The 18,052-nt window shown below is 45.8% G+C and overlaps 1 protein-coding gene across 3 annotated transcripts in view; it reads left to right on the top strand.

Moving 5' to 3' along the window:
- Positions 1–18,052, top strand: part of LOC135239547 (anthrax toxin receptor 1-like) — a 56,083-nt gene that overhangs the window by 22,622 nt on the left and 15,409 nt on the right. For all 3 annotated transcript variants that reach the window (XR_010325406.1, XM_064308270.1, XM_064308271.1), the window contains exons 7-16: positions 574–642; positions 928–1,008; positions 2,030–2,090; positions 2,829–2,927; positions 8,940–9,009; positions 9,451–9,529; positions 10,027–10,122; positions 12,283–12,324; positions 16,476–16,571; positions 16,704–16,871. Coding sequence is in view for 2 of the 3 variants with exons in the window: in XM_064308270.1 (XP_064164340.1) it covers positions 574–642; positions 928–1,008; positions 2,030–2,090; positions 2,829–2,927; positions 8,940–9,009; positions 9,451–9,529; positions 10,027–10,122; positions 12,283–12,324; positions 16,476–16,571; positions 16,704–16,871 (861 nt within the window). In the remaining variant the exon portion in view is untranslated. The remainder of the gene's footprint in view (positions 1–573; positions 643–927; positions 1,009–2,029; positions 2,091–2,828; positions 2,928–8,939; positions 9,010–9,450; positions 9,530–10,026; positions 10,123–12,282; positions 12,325–16,475; positions 16,572–16,703; positions 16,872–18,052) is intronic.

The following is an 18,052-nucleotide window of genomic DNA, read 5'->3' as shown; positions in this document are numbered from 1 at the left end:
CCCTTAAAACATTAATTTCTGTACCCTCTGACCCCATTTCAACAGACATAATTCACAAACAACTGTATCTTCCTGGCTTACTGGCACATCTGCTTCCCATACCGCTTTCTCCTGAAGAAGTGCTGAATAAGCAAACGGAACCAGGCTCCATGGCGATTGACAGACCAGCCGGAGCTCTACAGAATAGGCTCCTTTGTTTTTAATCAATGAAATAAATTTGTTATTGACTTGACTAAGTGTAACTCAAGTTCTTCATTAGCTTGTTGATTACTTGATTATTAGTTACTTGCATATTTTGTTGTGCAAAAATCATTAACCAAACATACAACTGCTTCATGAGCTGTTGACACAGATCACTGTCTGCCATTGTAGTGCAGTAGTCTTGCTTTTATCTTCAAGCACCAGATAACAGAATTTCAGCTTTCTTTCAGGGAGCTTACAGTCAGACGGTAGAGGTTGTGCATGACTTTGTATTACACTTACACAGATTTCCTTTGACTGTTATTCAAACAATGGTTTGCTCTACCTTTTAAACTTCTCAGTTGAAATAAAAATATTTGTGTGTGCTTCCAGGCCAGCCGGGCCCGCCAGCTGGGAGCTATTGTTTACTGTGTGGGAGTGAAGGACTTCAATGAAACGCAGGTGGACCACCTTTGGAACTCAAGTTACAATTATATTTTAGACAAACCCTTTTTTGACATTAAATTGTGTTGTTTATCATTGAACTTAACTTAATTTTAACATGTCCCCTGTAAATGACAGAGAGAGTTTAATGCGACCCAGGTATACCATTCAAGGTCTGGCCTACTGTGTGAGAATCGTATGGTCTAGTCAGGGTGTCTGTTTGGTAGAAACTGAAAACTTGGCCCTTCCAATAGTATACATTTGGGGTTTCTGTACAGTTGTTTCCTCTTTCTCTCTCATCAGCTGGCGACAATTGCAGACAGCAAAGATCATGTCTTCCCTGTGAACGATGGCTTTGAGGCCCTACAAGGGATCATTGGTTCGGTGAGAGGAGTGTCCAACCTGGGACAAGAAGAGGGGCCTATTTTAGGAGTGTGGAGAGGCCTGGGTTGGGAGAGTGGGAGGGGCCTGGTTTGGGAGAGTGGGAGTGGCTTAGGTTGGGAGAGTGGGAGGGGCCTGATTTGGGAGTGTAGGAGGGGCCTGGGTTGTGAGAGTGGGAGGGGCCTGGTTTGGGAGATTGAGAGGGGCCTGGTTTTGGAGAGTGGGTGGGGCCTGGTTTAGGAAAATGGGAGAGGCCTGGGCTAGGAGAGTGGTAGGGGCCTGGTTTGGGAGATTGGGAGGGGCCTGATTTGGGAGAGTGGGAGGAGCCTGGATTGATAGAGTGAGAGAAGCTTGGTTTGGGAGAGTGGAAGGGGCTTGGTTTTAGAGAGTGGTATGGTCCTGGGTTGGGAGAGTGGGAGGGGCTTGGTTTGGGAGAGTGGAAGAGGACATTGAACAGTTTTAGACAGCAGTGGAGGGCAGACCTGTGAGAGGGACACTGTAACAAAAGAAACAAAATCTGAAAATAGAAAAGATGGACAGAAAGTTTTGTCTATGATGGTGAGAATCTGCGTTAGTTGTGGGATAGAACAGTGATGGAACAGTGATTATTGCCATTCCTTACCACTGCACAAAGTGTGATGGATCAAAATTTGATTGAGTTTCTGTAAAATGACTGCTTCTGTACTAAATACAGTGACCCCAGCAGTGACATTGTACACATAGCAGGAGATCTCATTATGGGGTTCTGCCTGTTTGAGATGTCAGGGGTTGGGAAGCTATGACTGCAAAGGAAGTGATCACAAAAACAGAGTGATAACATGCCTGGGGCCTGTCTCTCCTCCTCTTCCCTCCCACCCCTCCCGACTCCTCCCCTCCCCTCAACCCCCCCACTCATTGCGACTCCTCCCCTCCCCTCCCCACCCCTCCTGACTCCTTCCCTCCCCTCTCCTCCCCTCCACTCCCCAATCCTCCCCTCCCATGCCTCCCCTCTACTCCGTTCCCCTCTCCACTCCTCACCCTGCAGATCCTGAAGAGGTCCTGCATTGAGATCCTAGCTGTGGAACCTTCCTCCATCTGTGCAAGAGGTCAGTCAGGCTTTATGCTCTGAAACCTTCCTCTATCTGTGCAGGAGGTCAGTCAGGCTTTACACTTTCAAAAGATCCTCCATCTGTGCATGAGGTCAGTCAGGCTTTATGCTCTGAAACCTTCCTCCATCTGTGCAGGAGGTGAGTCAGGCTTTACACTTTCAAAACTTCCTCCATCTGTGCAGGAGGTGAGGCAGGCTTTACACTCTGAAACCTTCCTCCATCTGTGCAGGAGGTGAGTCAGGCACCTCCATCTGTGCAGGAGGTGAGGCAGGCTTTACACTCTGAAACCTTCCTCCATCTGTGCAGGAGGTGAGTCAGGCACCTCCATCTGTGCAGGAGGTGAGTCAGGCTTTACGCTCTGAAATCTTCCTCCATCTGTGCAGGAGGTGAGTCAGGCTTTACACTCTCAAATCTTCCTCCATCTGTGCAGGAGGTGAATCAGGCACCTCCATCTGTGCAGGAGGTCAGTCAGGCTTTACGCTCTGAAATTTTACTCCATCTGTGCAGGAGGTGAGTCAGGCACCTCCCTCTTCCCCACTCCCTCCCTCTCCCTCCCTATTCCCCCCTCTCCCTCCCTCTTCCCCTGACTCCCTCTCTCTCCCTCCCTCTCTGTGTTCTTACATGGTGCTGTTATAGTTATGCTGTGTATTTTCTCTTCCTCCCTCTCTGTGTTCTTACATGGCACTGTTATAGTTATGCTGTGTATTTTCTCTCCCTCTCACTCTCTCGTCTCAGAGACCTTCCAGGTGGTCGTCAGGGGAAATGGTTTCCTCCACGCTCGCAACGCCGACCTGGTCCTCTGCAGCTTCCGCATAAACGACTCCCTGACTTTAAGTAAAGAAAGTTCCTGCATATGGACAGAGTAGCAGTCAGACTCACTCCTACATGCGGATAGCACTCATACTCACTCCTACATGCGGATAATAGTCAGACTCACTCCTGCATGCAGATAGCAGTCAGACTCACTCCTACATGCGGATAGCACTCAGACTCACTCCTACATGCGGATAATAGTCAGACTCACTCCTGCATGCAGATAGCAGTCAGACTCACTCCTGCATGCGGATCTCACTCAGACTCACTCCTGCATGCGCATAGCAGTCAGACTCACTTCTGCATGCGGATAGCAGTCAGACTCACTCCTACATGCGGATAGCACTCAGACTCACTCCTGCATGCGGATAGCAGTCAGACTCACTCCTGCATGCAGATAGCAGTCAGACTCACCCCTACATGCGGATAGTAGTCAGACTCACTCCTGCATGCGGATAGCAGTCAGACTCACTCCTACATGCGGATAGCACTCAGACTCACTCCTGCATGCGGATAGCAGTCAGAGTCACTCCTGCATGCAGATAGCAGTCAGACTCACTCCTACATGCGGATAGCACTCAGACTCACTCCTGCATGCGGATAGCAGTCAGAGTCACTCCTGCATGTGGACAGCAGACAAACTCACTCCTGCATGTGGATAGAGCTCAGACTCACTCCTGCATGCAGATAGCAGTCAGACTCACCCCTACATGCGGATAATAGTCAGACTCACTCCTGCATGCGGATAGCAGTCAGACTCACTCCTACATGCGGATAGCAGTCAGACTCACTCCTGCATGTGGATAGTGCTCAGACTCACTCCTGCATGCGGATATCAGTCAGACTCACTCCTGCATGTGGACAGCAGACAAACTCACTCCTGCATGTGGATAGAGCTCAGACTCACTCCTGCATGTGGACAGCAGACACGGTAGCAGTCAGACTCACTCCTGCATGCAGATAGCAGTCAGACTCACTCCTGCATGCGGATAGCAGTCAGACTCACTCCTGCATGCAGATAGCAGTCAGACTCACTCCTGCATGCGGATAGCAGTCAGACTCACTCCTGCATGCAGATAGCAGTCAGACTCACTCCTGCATGCGGATAGCAGTCAGACTCACTCCTGCATGCAGATAGCATTCTAAATGAGTGCATTAATGTGCAGTGACTCCTCAGCTGAGTGCCAGTAGGATGGCACAGTCTTCCATGAGCTGTTCCCATGGATATTTAGATCTCCCAGCAGGGTCATTGGGATGCCATCTTTAGGAAGGGAGGTGAGCAGGGCATCAATGAAACTTCCCAGAAGACTTGGTGGCAATGAAACATTTTGTTGGATAAGTGATAGCTCTGGCATGATATTCGAAAGAAGAAATAGAGAGATGAAAGAGAGGGTTGACAGAAAATATTGAGAAATGGGTGTTCAATAAACCAGTTCCACCACCTCAGTCCAACAGTCAGCGGGAGTTAGAGGAGCAGGTGATTCATGTCACAGTAAGGGAAAGGGAGGGTGAGGAGAGAGGGGTGGGCTGAGATGAAGGCCACCTTCTGTGGTTCTTCTGGTGAGAGACATCTACAATAGCATCCTTAAGGTTTGGAAGCTCCCAGAGCTTAAATACCTGCCACGAACCATAATACAAAACTGCACCATACATTTCATTATCAGTACTACATTGCCAAATCTACAACGTAATCTACACCATGCCCAAATATACATATTTCACAGGCTAAACAAAATGTGAAAATGTAGCCACAGGATACAGCCAAGTACATGTCTTTACCAGAAACAAAAGCTGAGCTCCAGATTACTCCCTCTCTCTGCGCTAATGGCTGATGTTCTCATTGACAGTTCAGACTGGTTCAGTGGTCAGCCACAGTATGCTGGTGTGGAGGGTTTTTGGCTTTGAACCACAGTGTGGGGCTCCAGGGTTCCTCCTCCACGCATGGGTAAATGGGTCACAGTAGGATGGTGGTTAGAGTGGGTAAATGGGTCACAGCAGGGTGGCGGTTTCAGTGGGTAAATGGGTCATAGCAGGATGGTGGTTAGAGTGGGTAAATGGGTCACAGCAGGGTGGTGGTTTCAGTGGGTAAATGGGTCACAGCAGGGTGGCGGTTTCAGTGGGTAAATGGGTCACAGCAGGATGGTGGTTTCAGTGGGTAAATGGGTCACAGCAGGATGGTGGTTTCAGTGGGGAAATGGGTCACAGTAGGATGGTGGTTTCAGTGGGGAAATGGGTCACAGTAGGATGGTGGTTTCAGTGGGTAAACTGGTCACAGCAGGATGGCGGTTTCAGTGGGTTAATGTGTCACAGTAGGATGGCGGTTTCATTGGGTAAACTTGTAATAGCAGGATGGCGATTTGAGTGGGTATACAGGTCACAGTAGGATGGATGTTTGAGTGAGTAAATGGGTCACAGTAGGATGGTGATTTCAGTGGGCAAGAGGGTCATAGCAGAATGGTGGTTTCAGCGGGTAAATGGGTCACAGTAGGATGGTGGTTTCAGTGGGTAAGAGGGTCACAGTAGGATGGCGGTTTCAGTGGGTAAATGGGTCACAGTAGGATGGTGGTTTCAGTGGGTAAGAGGGTCATAGTAGGATGGCGGTTTCAGTGGGTAAATGGGTCACAGTAGGATGGTGGTTTCAGTGGGTAAATGGGTCACAGTAGGATGGGTTTAGTGGGTAAATGGGTCACAGTAGGATGGCGGTTTCATTGGGTAAACTTGTAATAGCAGGATGGCGATTTGAGTGGGTATACAGGTCACAGTAGGATGGATGTTTGAGTGGGTAAATGGGTCACAGTAGGATGGTGGTTTCAGTGGGTAAGAGGGTCATAGTAGGATGGCGGTTTCAGTGGGTAAATGGGTCACAGTAGGATGGTGGTTTCAGTGGGTAAGAGGGTCATAGTAGGATGGCGGTTTCAGTGGGTAAGAGGGTCATAGCAGGATGGTGGTTTCAGTGGGTAAGAGGGTCATAGTAGGATGGTGGTTTCAGTGGTAATGGTCACAGCAGGTGCGTTTTCAGTGGGTAAATGGGTCACAGCAGGATGGTGGTTTCAGTGGGAAATGGGTCACAGCAGATGGGGTTTCAGTGGAATGGGTCACAGTAGGATGGTTTTCAGTGGGTAACTGGTCAAGCAGGATGCGGTTTCAGTGGTAAGGTCATATGTAGATGGCGGTTTCAGTGGGGAAATGGGTCACAGCAGGATGGCGGTTTCAGTGGGGAAATGGGTCACAGTAGGATGGTGGTTTCAGTGGGGAAATGGGTCACAGTAGGATGGTGGTTTCAGGGGGTTAATGTGTCACAGTAGGATGGCGGTTTCATTGGGTAAACTTGTAATAGCAGGATGGCGATTTGAGTGGGTATACAGGTCACAGTAGGATGGATGTTTGAGTGGGTAAATGGGTCACAGTAGGATGGTGGTTTCAGTGGGTAAGAGGGTCATAGTAGGATGGCGGTTTCAGTGGGTAAATGGGTCACAGTGATGGTTAGGTGGTTAGTAGTGGGTCAGTAAGGGTCCAGTAGGATGGCGGTTTCAGTGGGTAAGAGGGTCATAGCAGGATGGTGGTTTCAGTGGGTAAGAGGGTCATAGTAGGATGGTGGTTTCAGTGGGTAAATGGGTCACAGCAGGATGGCGGTTTCAGTGGGTAAATGGGTCACAGCAGGATGGTGGTTTCAGTGGGGAAATGGGTCACAGTAGGATGGTGGTTTCAGTGGGGAAATGGGTCACAGTAGGATGGTGGTTTCAGTGGGTAAGAGGGTCATAGTAGGATGGCGGTTTCAGTGGGGAAATGGGTCACAGCAGGATGGCGGTTTCAGTGGGGAATGGGTCACAGTAGGATGGTGGTTTCAGTGGGTAAGGGTGTAGGATGGTGTTTCAGTGGTAAGAGGGTCATATTAGGATGGCGGTTTCAGTGGGTAATGGGTCACAGTAGAGGTGGTTTCAGTGGTAATGGGTCACAGTAGGATGGTGGTTTCGTGGGTAAGAGGGTCATAGTAGGATGGGTTTCAGTGGGTAAATGGTCACAGTAGGATGGTGGTTTCAGTGGTAAAGGGTCATAGCAGGATGGTGGTTTCAGTGGTAAATGGTCACAGTAGGTGGTGGTTCATGGGTAAGAGGGTCATAGTAGGATGGCGGTTCAGGGGTAATGAGTCACAGTAGATGTGGTTTCAGTGGTAAATGGTCACAGTAGGATGGTGGTTTCATGGGTAAGAGGTCATAGTAGGATGGCGGTTTCAGTGGTAAATGGTCACAGTAGGATGTGGTTTCAGTGGGTAAGAGGTCATAGTAGGATGGCGGTTTCAGTGGGTTAATGTGTCACAGTAGGAAGGCGTTTCATTGGGTAAACTTGTATAGCAGGATGGCGATTTGATGGTATACAGGTCACAGTAGGATGGATGTTTGAGTGGGTAAAGATGTTCATAGAGATGGTGCGGTTTCAGTGGGTAAATGGTCACAGTAGGATGGTGTTTCAGTAGGGTAACGGGTCAAGTAGAATGGTGGTTTCAGTGGGTAAGAGGGTCATAGTAGGATGGCGGTTTCAGTGGGTAAATGCGTCACAGTAGGATGGTGGTTTCAGTGGGTAAGAGGGTCACAGTAGGATGGTGGTTTCAGTGGGTAAATGGGTCACAGTAGGATGGTGGTTTCAGTGGGTAAACTGGTCACAGCAGGATGGCGGTTTCAGTGGGTAAATGGGTCACAGTAGGATGGTGGTTTCAGTGGGTCAGCGGGTCACAGTAGGATGGTGGTTTCAGTGGGTAAGAGAGTCATAACAGGATGGTGGTTTCAGTGGGTAAACGGGTCACGTATGGAAATCTATGCAAACCTATGCAATCCTATCCAAATCTGTCGGTAGTTTCAGCCCTGCCAAATCAGGTGTTTCTATGTGCAATTGAACAGTTTGGCCCATTTATTTATTTTTGAGTCCCAATAGTGTGATATATGCGACCCAATAGTTGCCTTGATATATAATCTTTGGAAGAGGTTAACAATAAGTAATCAATAGACTATCACTCCTTGAGTGTGTTAAAAAAAAATTTTATGCACCATTACCTGCCTTTCTAATCATTAACATACCTCTCAGAGGTGAATATTTAAGAGGTTGTCCTAATCAGAATGGGTTTTTTTTAAAGTTAATTTCTGGTGTAAAAAAGTTTGAAAAGCATTTTAAATTCGACAATTCTGGGAACATTGTTTCATATCAGTCTACTGTCCAAAAATCAAAATGGTAAAATAGGCACAGTGTGCCTGCATTTAATAGGACTACCACCTTTTGGGAATCTGAGTGCAGAATTCACAATGATGAAACAGCCGTCACATTGTACACAGCTTCCTACCTTTCCTTTTGCTTATTCTTTACACAAAGACATCATAAAATCAGGGGGTAAAAGTTAAAGTAAAATATAGTATTTAGGGTTATTTATGGCCAACAAAATGAAACTGAATAAAACACTATAATTCCAACTTGCTCAAGAGTAGGCCTACAGCAGCAATACCTCACCTGGGGATTGAACCGACAGCCACTTCCATTACATTACATTACAGGCATTTGGCAGACGCTCTTATCCAGAGCGACGTACAACAAAGTGTATAACCATAACCAGGAACAAGTATGACGAAACCCCTAGAGAGAAGTACCGGTCCAAGTACAACTTGAGTTACAAACTGTTTCTGAACCCTTATACTAATTCATTTTGGGTTAAAACATTGTCTACACGTTTAGTTTTTTAAATATCTGTACAGGGTTTTCTTATCATTGCCTCTCTTGAGTCGTGGTTCAGAAAGATAATGTGGTAATAAGGCACATATGTGTGGTGATACCGTATGCTATGCACTGGTTTGCTGATATGATCCAGCTATTCTGTTTTTACTGTGAAGAGAAAAACATTTTGATTAGTTCAAACAAGTCAGTTATATGGAAGTGATTGTTGCTCAAGGGGTCCCATCACTGCTGTAGGCTGGTTTTCATTGGTATCGGTAGATTAACTGTCTTCTCTCTCTCTCTCTCTTTCTCTTTGTCTTTCCCCATGCCCTCCAGTGGAGAGGCCGTTGGTGGTGAAGGACACCTACCTGCTTTGTCCTGCTCCAGTCATGCAGGAAGTAGGAACGTAGGTGACATTATTGTTCTCAGCATGTAAATCACACCTGACAACTCACAATCTGGCCTTCAGCTCCAGGAGTATTATTGGTCTTCTTTTCCCACCTGTTGGTTTATTCATTAATTAATGCAACTGATTGGTCAGAAATTCCAGGAACATGTGTCCCAGGTATAAATCAGTCTTTGATTAGAGGGGAAACAATGAAAACCAAGACTTCACCTGGCCTCGTGGCCCAGATTTTGGTACGCCTGCTACAAACCATAATACTCTGTATACTGTGCCAAACATTCCATAGCCAACATTATATTCCATACAATATGTCCAAATATACAGTACATATTCCATATGTTCATAATATGAATAAAATGTGAAAATATACCAAATGTCTCTATCAGAAACAACAGATTTTAGTTTTTTTGAGGATTTTTTTCTTTCTCTTCTCTTTCTCAGGTCTGCCACTCTACATGTCAGTATGAACAATGGCCTGAGCTTCATATCCAGCTCAGTCACCATCACCACAGTTGGCTGTGTAAGCTAAAATAATAATAAAAACTCCCATGATGCACCGCGTCCATGCATCACTTTATACCATCCTCCCAATTCAGTAAATTAATCAGATGGCCAGGCCCCTGTTTCCTGTGTCAATTCTGTTTCTTAATGACAGGAGGTTCTACTTTGTCTTAATAAAAATATGGTTAATCACATTACAAATGTCTTTCCCCAGTCACTATCTATCAGTCACTAAATCACTCTTTCTCCATCCCTATCTCCAATGTTTGTCCTTCCTGCATACTTTCACTCACACTCCTTTTCCACCCTCTCATTTGCAACTCTTTCTTTCTTCCCCTCCCCTTGCACTCTTCCCTAATCCCTCCACCTCCCCCCTCTGTTCATTACCATTTCTTCTCTTCCACCTCTCCCCTTTTCTCTGAATATTCTCTCTTCCTTCCCCCTTTCTCCATCTGTTGCTCCCATCCCCTTACCCCCCCCCCCCCCTTCTCCTTTTCCCTCTGTGGTTCTCCTCAGTCTGACGGGATGATCCTGGCCATAGCCCTGCTGGTCCTTCTGCTTCTGTTGGTCCTGGCTGTGCTTTGGTGGTTTTGGCCTCTGTGCTGTACTGTGGTGAGTCTGCCACTACAATTACTCAAAGCAACAACGAGGGGAGTGTGCACAGAGCTAGGGGAAACTGCCACAGACACAGCCGTGATGGTTGGTACTATACAGTGTGCAGTTTGAGGAGGATGGTAAGACAAGCACAACTTTCTATTAAATTACACCCTTTCTTGCGACTGCGCTTGTGTCTGCCTGAAGGTCCAGACACATTGTTTCCTATGCTGGATCAGCATACAGGAAGTTTCATAATAAAATTCAGAAGGACTCAAAATGAGGTGATTTACTTCTCAAACTAAACCGGTACATCCTGTGTAGAATTTGCTCTGCTTTAGGGATGAAGAATAGAGTGTTTTAAGAGTGAAGGATAGAGCACTTTAGGGGTGCAGGATTGGTGAAGGATAGAGTGTTTTAGGGGTGACTGAAAGTGATTTAGGGGTGAAGGATAGAGTGTTTTAGGGGTGACTGAAAGTGATTTAGGGGCGAAGGACAAAGTGATTTATCAGTGAAGGATAGAGTGCTTTAGGGGTGAAGGGTAGAGTGCTTTAGGGGTGAAGGATAGAGCGCTTTTGGGGGTGAAGGATAGAGTGCTTTAGGGGCGAAGGATAGAGTGTTTTAGGGGTGACGGATAGAGCTCTTTAGTGGTGTTTTCTGTTACTGTTGGTACACAGAGTAGAGGGCCTAAAAAACTATCCAAGTTTGGAGAAATTCTATGGTATGAAAAGCAGTGGCTTTTGGAGCAATGCTGTGAATTGAACCTGTGGAACCCTGAATAAAGGTTTGGTTCTAAAGCAGTTTTGCAGGGGTGTGCCAACTTTTTTTAGGGGCCCCTCACCCTTATCCCCTCACCCAGACTCATCTTAATTTCCATTTGTGCTTATTATAATTTACACAGCTGGATATTTACTGATGGAGCTCAGTTTTAAGTGTCCAGCCATAGGGCCCAGCCAACCTCCAGTCAGAGGCCTTGGGGGCTCATCTGTAAAACATCTTTGTGCACAGATTTGATGGGAAATTGTGCCAGCTTTGTGATTTATATGCCAATAACTTGACAGGAATGAGTGTAATATTCAACTCTACTGAGCAGAAACACATGATGGGTGGTGAAAGCATAGGAATAAAAATACCTTACTCAGGGGAGACAGTGGTGCTCGGCTGCCTGGTCTGTTCGGACTCCTCTGTCAACTTTTAAGTCCAGCACTCTGGCCTTGGGGACTGCAAATAAAAATATTTTGTACATGAGCTTCCTTGATCACCCTAATTCTTCTGTATCATTTTTGTTTTGTAAAAAAAAAAAAAAAAAAAAGATGACACCTCTCTCTGCCCGGGACCATTTATAAAAATGTTTTTCAGTCTTTCAATGGGATACAGGCTTCGGTTTCAGCTTTGAGTAATGAGCAGAGCAAGAAGAGGTCCAGTTGGATTATGAGGCTGAAGCTTTGATGAATACAGAGAGGGACTAGAGGTCCATTTGGATTATGAGGCTCAAGCCAGTGCCTTATTGTCCAGAACATCATAAGTTCCAGAACCTTGTCTCTGATCCTTTGTAACACACTACGTCACACAGCCAGCAGGCCACTACCTAGAAAACAGAGAATGTTGGAAGATCATATCGGATTTGATTCAACAAACTATGTAATTTTACATTTTTTGATTTGAGTTTGTTTTTCATAGATCATTTTGTACCAGATCAATTGTATATGATTACGACAGAAACAACAGATCTGTTCATAGCTACACATGCATGGGTTAGACTCTCTTGCCAGCTTCTCTCTCTCTCTTTCTCGAGCTCTCTCTCTCTCAAAAGCAGTCTGTCTTTAGACACATCTGGCTTCATATTTCATTTCTAGTGTTTAGTGTTTGTGCAATGAAGTATGTGCTTCCTTCATCCTCCAGGCTCTGAGCTCTTTACCGGAAAGGGGTAAAATGTGTTGTTTTTTTTTTGACACGATAAAACAATTTGGACTTCTGTAGATTACTGTATGTGGTGAAATATGTTGTTCACTTGTAAGAGCTTTGTTTTTGTTATGTATTTATATAAAAACTCTCTTTAGCTCTATCTCCTTTTGTCTCTCCCTGATTCTGTTTTTATTGTAAATTGAAAGAGAGCATGTGTTAATAAATGACTATTAACAGAATAGAACTGATGTGTGTTTCTCTCTCTTCTGTCAGATCATCCACGAGCCTCCTCTTCCTGAGATAGAAGACAGTTCGGTGAGACACTAGTCTTTTCCATGTCTTTGATTCTGCTCCTCCATTACCATGTCTTCTGATCGCATCAATCAATCCTGAAAAACAACAAACTCAAAATGTTAAGTTAAGAATGCACATTGCCTCAACATGAACATAAAAAATTACCAAATTGGGAATAACTGTATACCGCCTAACATAGGCAGATTTTGGGGGGGACGCGGGGGATACGTCCCCCTCAATATTTAGAACATGTGCATATGTTCCCCCCTATAAAAACATTCCCACCATAAATTGATGCAGAAAAGGCACAAATTGGTGCAGAAAAATTCACCAGAATGCAGGAAATGAAGTGTTTTACACTCAAAATTTCCGGTGGGAGGACCCACAGACCCCCCGCTTAATGTGTTCCCCTCAATGTTCAAATGAAACCTATGCCACTGCCACCTAATAATCTAATCTCCAAAACTGAAATCCTCTTCTTGCTCCTTTGACCCAAATGCAACCAGCATGTAAAAATGCTTTTGATTGCTCAGCTGATGATGTGCTAGGACGAAGTGTAGCTCAGTGGGTAAGGAACTGGGCTTGTAACCGAAAGGTCGTAGGTTTAATTCCCGGGTAGGACACTGCCGTTGTACCCTTGAGCAAGGTACTTAACCGAAATTGCTTCAGTATATATCCAGCTGTATAAATGGATACAATGCTATGTAAAAGTTGTGTAAGTCACTCTGGATAAGAGCGTCTGCTAAATTCCTGTAATGTAATGTAGATATACACTCCTCAGCAAAAAAATAGGCCAAGCCCAAAATGGCAGAATTTTAAGCTTTTAATGGTCTTAACAACAAATCATTGGTCAGAATATTCGCAGGAATTAAACAAATGCACTCCTAAGACCTCCTGTGCCACCATTTGCTCATTTACTTTTGCTGCAGTGAACTGTTTGGGGAAAAGCTAGAATTCACTTACACAGTAGACAAATTAACATAATTCCCATAGAGATCCATTCAAATGCTTTTTTTTTATCGCTTGTAGGACAACCTGAAAATAAGATATCCAGACTCTGATGATGTTGATAGGTCACAGACATCAGGAAGTCATGGCATGCAAATGACATGCAAATGACATGCAACCAAATACAAAACATGACTCTTTTATTTGACATTATGTTAATTTGTCTACTGTATAAGTGAATTTCCCTGTTTCTAGCTTTTCCCCAAACAGTTCACTGCAGCAGAAGTAAATAAGCAAATGGTGGCACAGGGGGTCTCAGGAGTGCATTTGTTTAATTCTTGCTAATTTTCTGACCAATTATTTGTTGTTAAGACCATTAAAAGCTTAATATTTTGGTCCATTTTTTTGCCTAGGAGTGTAGTGAGTAACTCTTTATTATCAGGGATCTTTGCAGATGAATTAAAAATGGCTGTAGCTAAACGTCTTCTTAAGAAGAAGGACTTGGACTGCTCAGTCATCAGTAATTACAGATCCATCTCCAATTTGGTCGCCATGAGTAAAACTCCATAAAAAGGCAGCCTTGAAACAACTTATTGATCACCTAAATAACAATGATAAGGGAAATGTCAGTCTGGATATAAAGTAAGTGATTACACATTGACTGCTTTAGTGAATGTCTTAAATGATCTGAGGGTTAATGTGGATGCAAATAATTTATCTGTTCTTCTGCTTTTAGATCTGAGTGCAACCTTTGACACCACAGACCATAGCATTATTGTTATCCATTGTCTTCACCTGGGTTGGTTTCACTGGCAATGCATTAAACTGGTCTGAGTCATACCTAGCTAAGAGAAAATATTTCCTTAGTTCAAGTGACTATGTTTCAGAGGCTCATAGAAGTGTACGGGGTGTTCTGCAGGGATCCATTCTTGGCCTATGCATTACATTACATTACATTCATTTGGCAGACGCTTTTATCCAAAGCGACGTGCCTGTTTTTCTTATACTTGCTTCCATTGGGTAAAACCATTTAAAAGTATGGAGACAACGTTCACAAGTATTCCAATGACACGCAGCTATATATCTCTGTTTCACCAATTACCCTGATGCCTAAACTCGATTGATGAGCCGTTTCACTAGTATTGTTGATTGGATGAGCAAAAAACTCCAGTTGAACAAGGACAAAACTATAATTCTGCTCATAGGAGCAAATGTAAATAAAGATAAAAAGCTTAGCAAACTTTAGCAGACATTTAGCTGCTCACATTAAATCGGAACTGAGAAATCGTGGTGTCATACTTTGCTCTGAATGAAGTTTCAAGCCTCATATTGATTATGTAACCATGACAGCCTTTTTCCACTTGAGAAATATAGCACGTGTCAGACCTTTTTCTCTCTCCGCAAGATGCTAAGAAGCTGATGCATGGATTCTTTTTAGTCGCCCAGATTATTATAATGCGCTCTTGATGGGACTGCCAAAGAAGATGATTGATAGATTACAACTTGTACAAAACAGTGTTGCCAGAATCTTAACAAAACCAAGGAAATTAGACCCTGACCCTAACACATGAACACATCACTGCTGTACTGATCTCCCTGCACTGGCTCCTGCTATCTTTAAGGATTGATTTTATAGTGCTTCTGCTCATCTATAAAGCACGTAACGATTTACAACTATTGTACATTTCTGATTGTCTGTCAGAATATGTTCCCAGCTGAACCCTTAAAATATCAGCAGCTGGTTTCCTAATGTTCTAATAATGAAAGAAAAGGAACCAGGTGAAGCAGCATTGTGTTATTATACTCCAGAAGCTTGGAGTGCATTACCAGTTGCTATCCCCTGGGCAACTACTGCACACAGTTTAAAGCAACAGCTCAGGACTCTTTTTTATCTTGCCGGCTAGCTTTTCCTGTTTTATTTATTGTTTTACTTTATAATATTACATTTTAAGGAATAATAATAATAATAATAATAATAATAATAATAATAATAATAATAATTTTCCTGAATAACTAATTTCACAGACAGTTCAGTGCAATAGTGAAGAAAGTTGGTCATTTTCCTTCCATCCATTCTCTTTTATCGTCAGTCCTCCTCCCTTGTTTCTTGATCCTAAAAAACAGGAAATGCCAAGGCTTAATTTGTCTTCCAAGGTATTTTGTTTCAGCCAATCTGCAGCCTCCATAGGGATGAAGTCATAATTAGGATCATTCCTCCCTATATTTTTTTCTTTCTCCACAGCTCTTTTGCCCTCTGTTTGCCCCTTGCTTCTCTGTCACTGACTCTCCTCTCCCATTTCCTCTCTCTTCTCTATCCTTCACTCTTACCTTCCCACTCATGCCCACACCTGTCCTTATTTCACCTGTCTGCTTCTCCCTCCTTCACTTTGTGTCTTATCCTCCATAAGTTTCTCTCCTTCTCTCTTTTCGTGTTCCTGTCATTCTTGATGGTGGCGAGAGATGGAAAACTCTTCATGCCTTCAGCTAGATGCTCCCTCAGTATTTTTCTTCTTTATATTTTTTAATCAACCGTGCCCCTGCTCAAGATCAGATCATGTACTTATGCTTTAGATCAGTGGTCTCCAACCTTGGTCCTGGAGAGCTACAGGGTCTGCTGGTTTTCATAGTGACTCTGCACTTCATGAATCAATTAGAGCAATTGATTACAGAGTTAACTCAACTCACCTGGTGTCTTGGGTCTCAATTGGGTGCTGATTTTAAGGTGAAAACAAAAACCAGCAGACCCTGTAGCTCTCCAGGACCAGGGTTGGAGACCACTGCTTTAGATTATTTCTTTACCATAGATGTCTTTCTGTTTAATGGCCTTTGAAAATCCATGAATCTTGTCAAGAATATAAACTCTTTTCATGTACCTTAAATGCCTATGCGTTTATTACTATATATATATATATATATATATATATATATATACATGTATGTATGCTACATTTTTCTGATTCATTTTCTAGAGGATTTTCAGGCTACAAAACCAAATATGCAATCCCAGAGACAAGCATGTAGTCTTCTGGTTACCAAACCACACCTAGCTCCTGGCAGACTGAGGGTACAGCAAGGCTTCCTCAATGCTAAATTGGATGGAGCTGCAATGTGCGGTTGCTAATTTAAACCAATCATCGCTTTGCATCTCTTTTTATAGTTGGATGATGTAAGTCAGTGACATACTGTTGCCTCAAAATTCATTCATGAACCCTCTCTCACTCTAGGATGAGGATGAGGATGGAATCCCCAAAAAGAAATGGCCCACAGTGGATGCCTCCTACTATGGGGGGCGCGGTGTAGGCGGGATTAAGAGGATGGAGGTGAGTTTAGTTTATTTGGGGGGGTGAACTGTTTTTGGAGGATGGCAGAGGGAGTAGAGAACAGTTATTTTTTGAAGTTGGGGGAAGGTATGGTTGCACATTGTAGTATAATGATGGATGGGGTTTGTCCAGGTGCGTTGGGGGGACAAGGGCTCCACTGATGAGGGGTCCAAACTGGAGAAGGCAAGGAACGCTCGGGTGAAGTTGCCGGAACAGGAGTACGAGATGCCCCCGGTCCGCACCCTCAACAATGGCATGCGCAAGCCACTGCGCCCCAGGAAGTGGTACTCCCCCATCAAGGTACGGGCTGGATTCGGGTGGGGTAGGGAGGGGGTAGGCTCCCCTATCAAGGTACGGGCTGGATTCGGGTGGGGTAGGGAGGGGTAGGCTCCCCCATCAAGGTACGGGCTGGATTCGGGTGGGGTAGGGAGGGGTAGGCTCCCCTATCAAGGTACGGGCCGGATTCGGGTGGGGTAGGGAGGGGTAGGCTCCCCCATCAAGGTACGGGCGGGATTCGGGTGGGGTAGGGAGGGGGTAGGCTCCCCTATCAAGGTATGGGCTGGATTCGGGTGGGGTAGGGAGGCGGTAGGCTCCCCCATCAAGGTATGGGCCAGAATCGGGTGGGGTAGGGAGGGGTAGGCTCCCCCATCAGGGTACGGGCCAGATTCGGGTGGGGTAGGCTCCGCCATGAAGGTACGGGCCAGATTCGAGTGGGGTAGGGAGGGGGTAGGCTCCCCCATCAGGGTACGGGCCAGATTCGGGTGGGGTAGGGAGGGGTAGGCTCCCCCTTCAGGGTACGGGCCAGATTGGGGTGGGGTAGGGAGGGGTAGGCTCCCCCATCAGGGTACGGGCCAGATTCGGGTGAGGTAGGGAGGGGGTAGGCTCCCCATCAGTACGGGCCAGATTTGGGTGGGGTAGGGAGGGGTAGGCTCCCTACGGGCCAGATTCAGGTGGGGTAGGGAGGAGGTAGGCTCCCCCGTCAGGGTACGGGCCAGATTGGGGTGGGGTAGGGAGGGGTGAGGCTCCCCAATCAGGGTACGGGCCAGATTCGGGTGGGGTAGGGAGGGGTAGGCTCCCCATCAGGGTACGGGCCAGATTCGGGTGGGGTAGGGAGGGGGTAGGCTCCCCCATCAGGGTACGGGCCAGATTCGGGTGGGGTAGGGAGGGGTAGGCTCCCCCATCAGGGTACGGGCCAGATTCGGTGGGGTAGGGAGGGGGTAGGCTCCCCATCAGGGTACGGGCCAGATTCGGGTGGGGTAGGGAGGGGGTAGGCTCCCCCATCAGGGTACGGGCCAGATTCGGGTGGGGTAGGGAGGGGGTAGGCTCCCCCATCAGGGTACGGGCCAGATTCGGGTGGGGTAGGGAGGGGGTAGGCTCCCCCATCAGGGTACGGGCCAGATTCGGGTTGGGTGGGTTAATTACCGCTGCTCTAAGGGAATCCAGTTTTATCTGAGATTAGGGCTCGTCTGGATCCAGATTTT

Source organism: Anguilla rostrata, chromosome 14 (assembly GCF_018555375.3).
Source record: "Anguilla rostrata isolate EN2019 chromosome 14, ASM1855537v3, whole genome shotgun sequence".
In the NCBI taxonomy this organism is placed as follows: Eukaryota; Metazoa; Chordata; class Actinopteri; order Anguilliformes; family Anguillidae; genus Anguilla; species Anguilla rostrata.
Note: the sequence above shows the minus strand (reverse complement) of the source record. Positions and strands in the feature narration are given on the sequence as shown.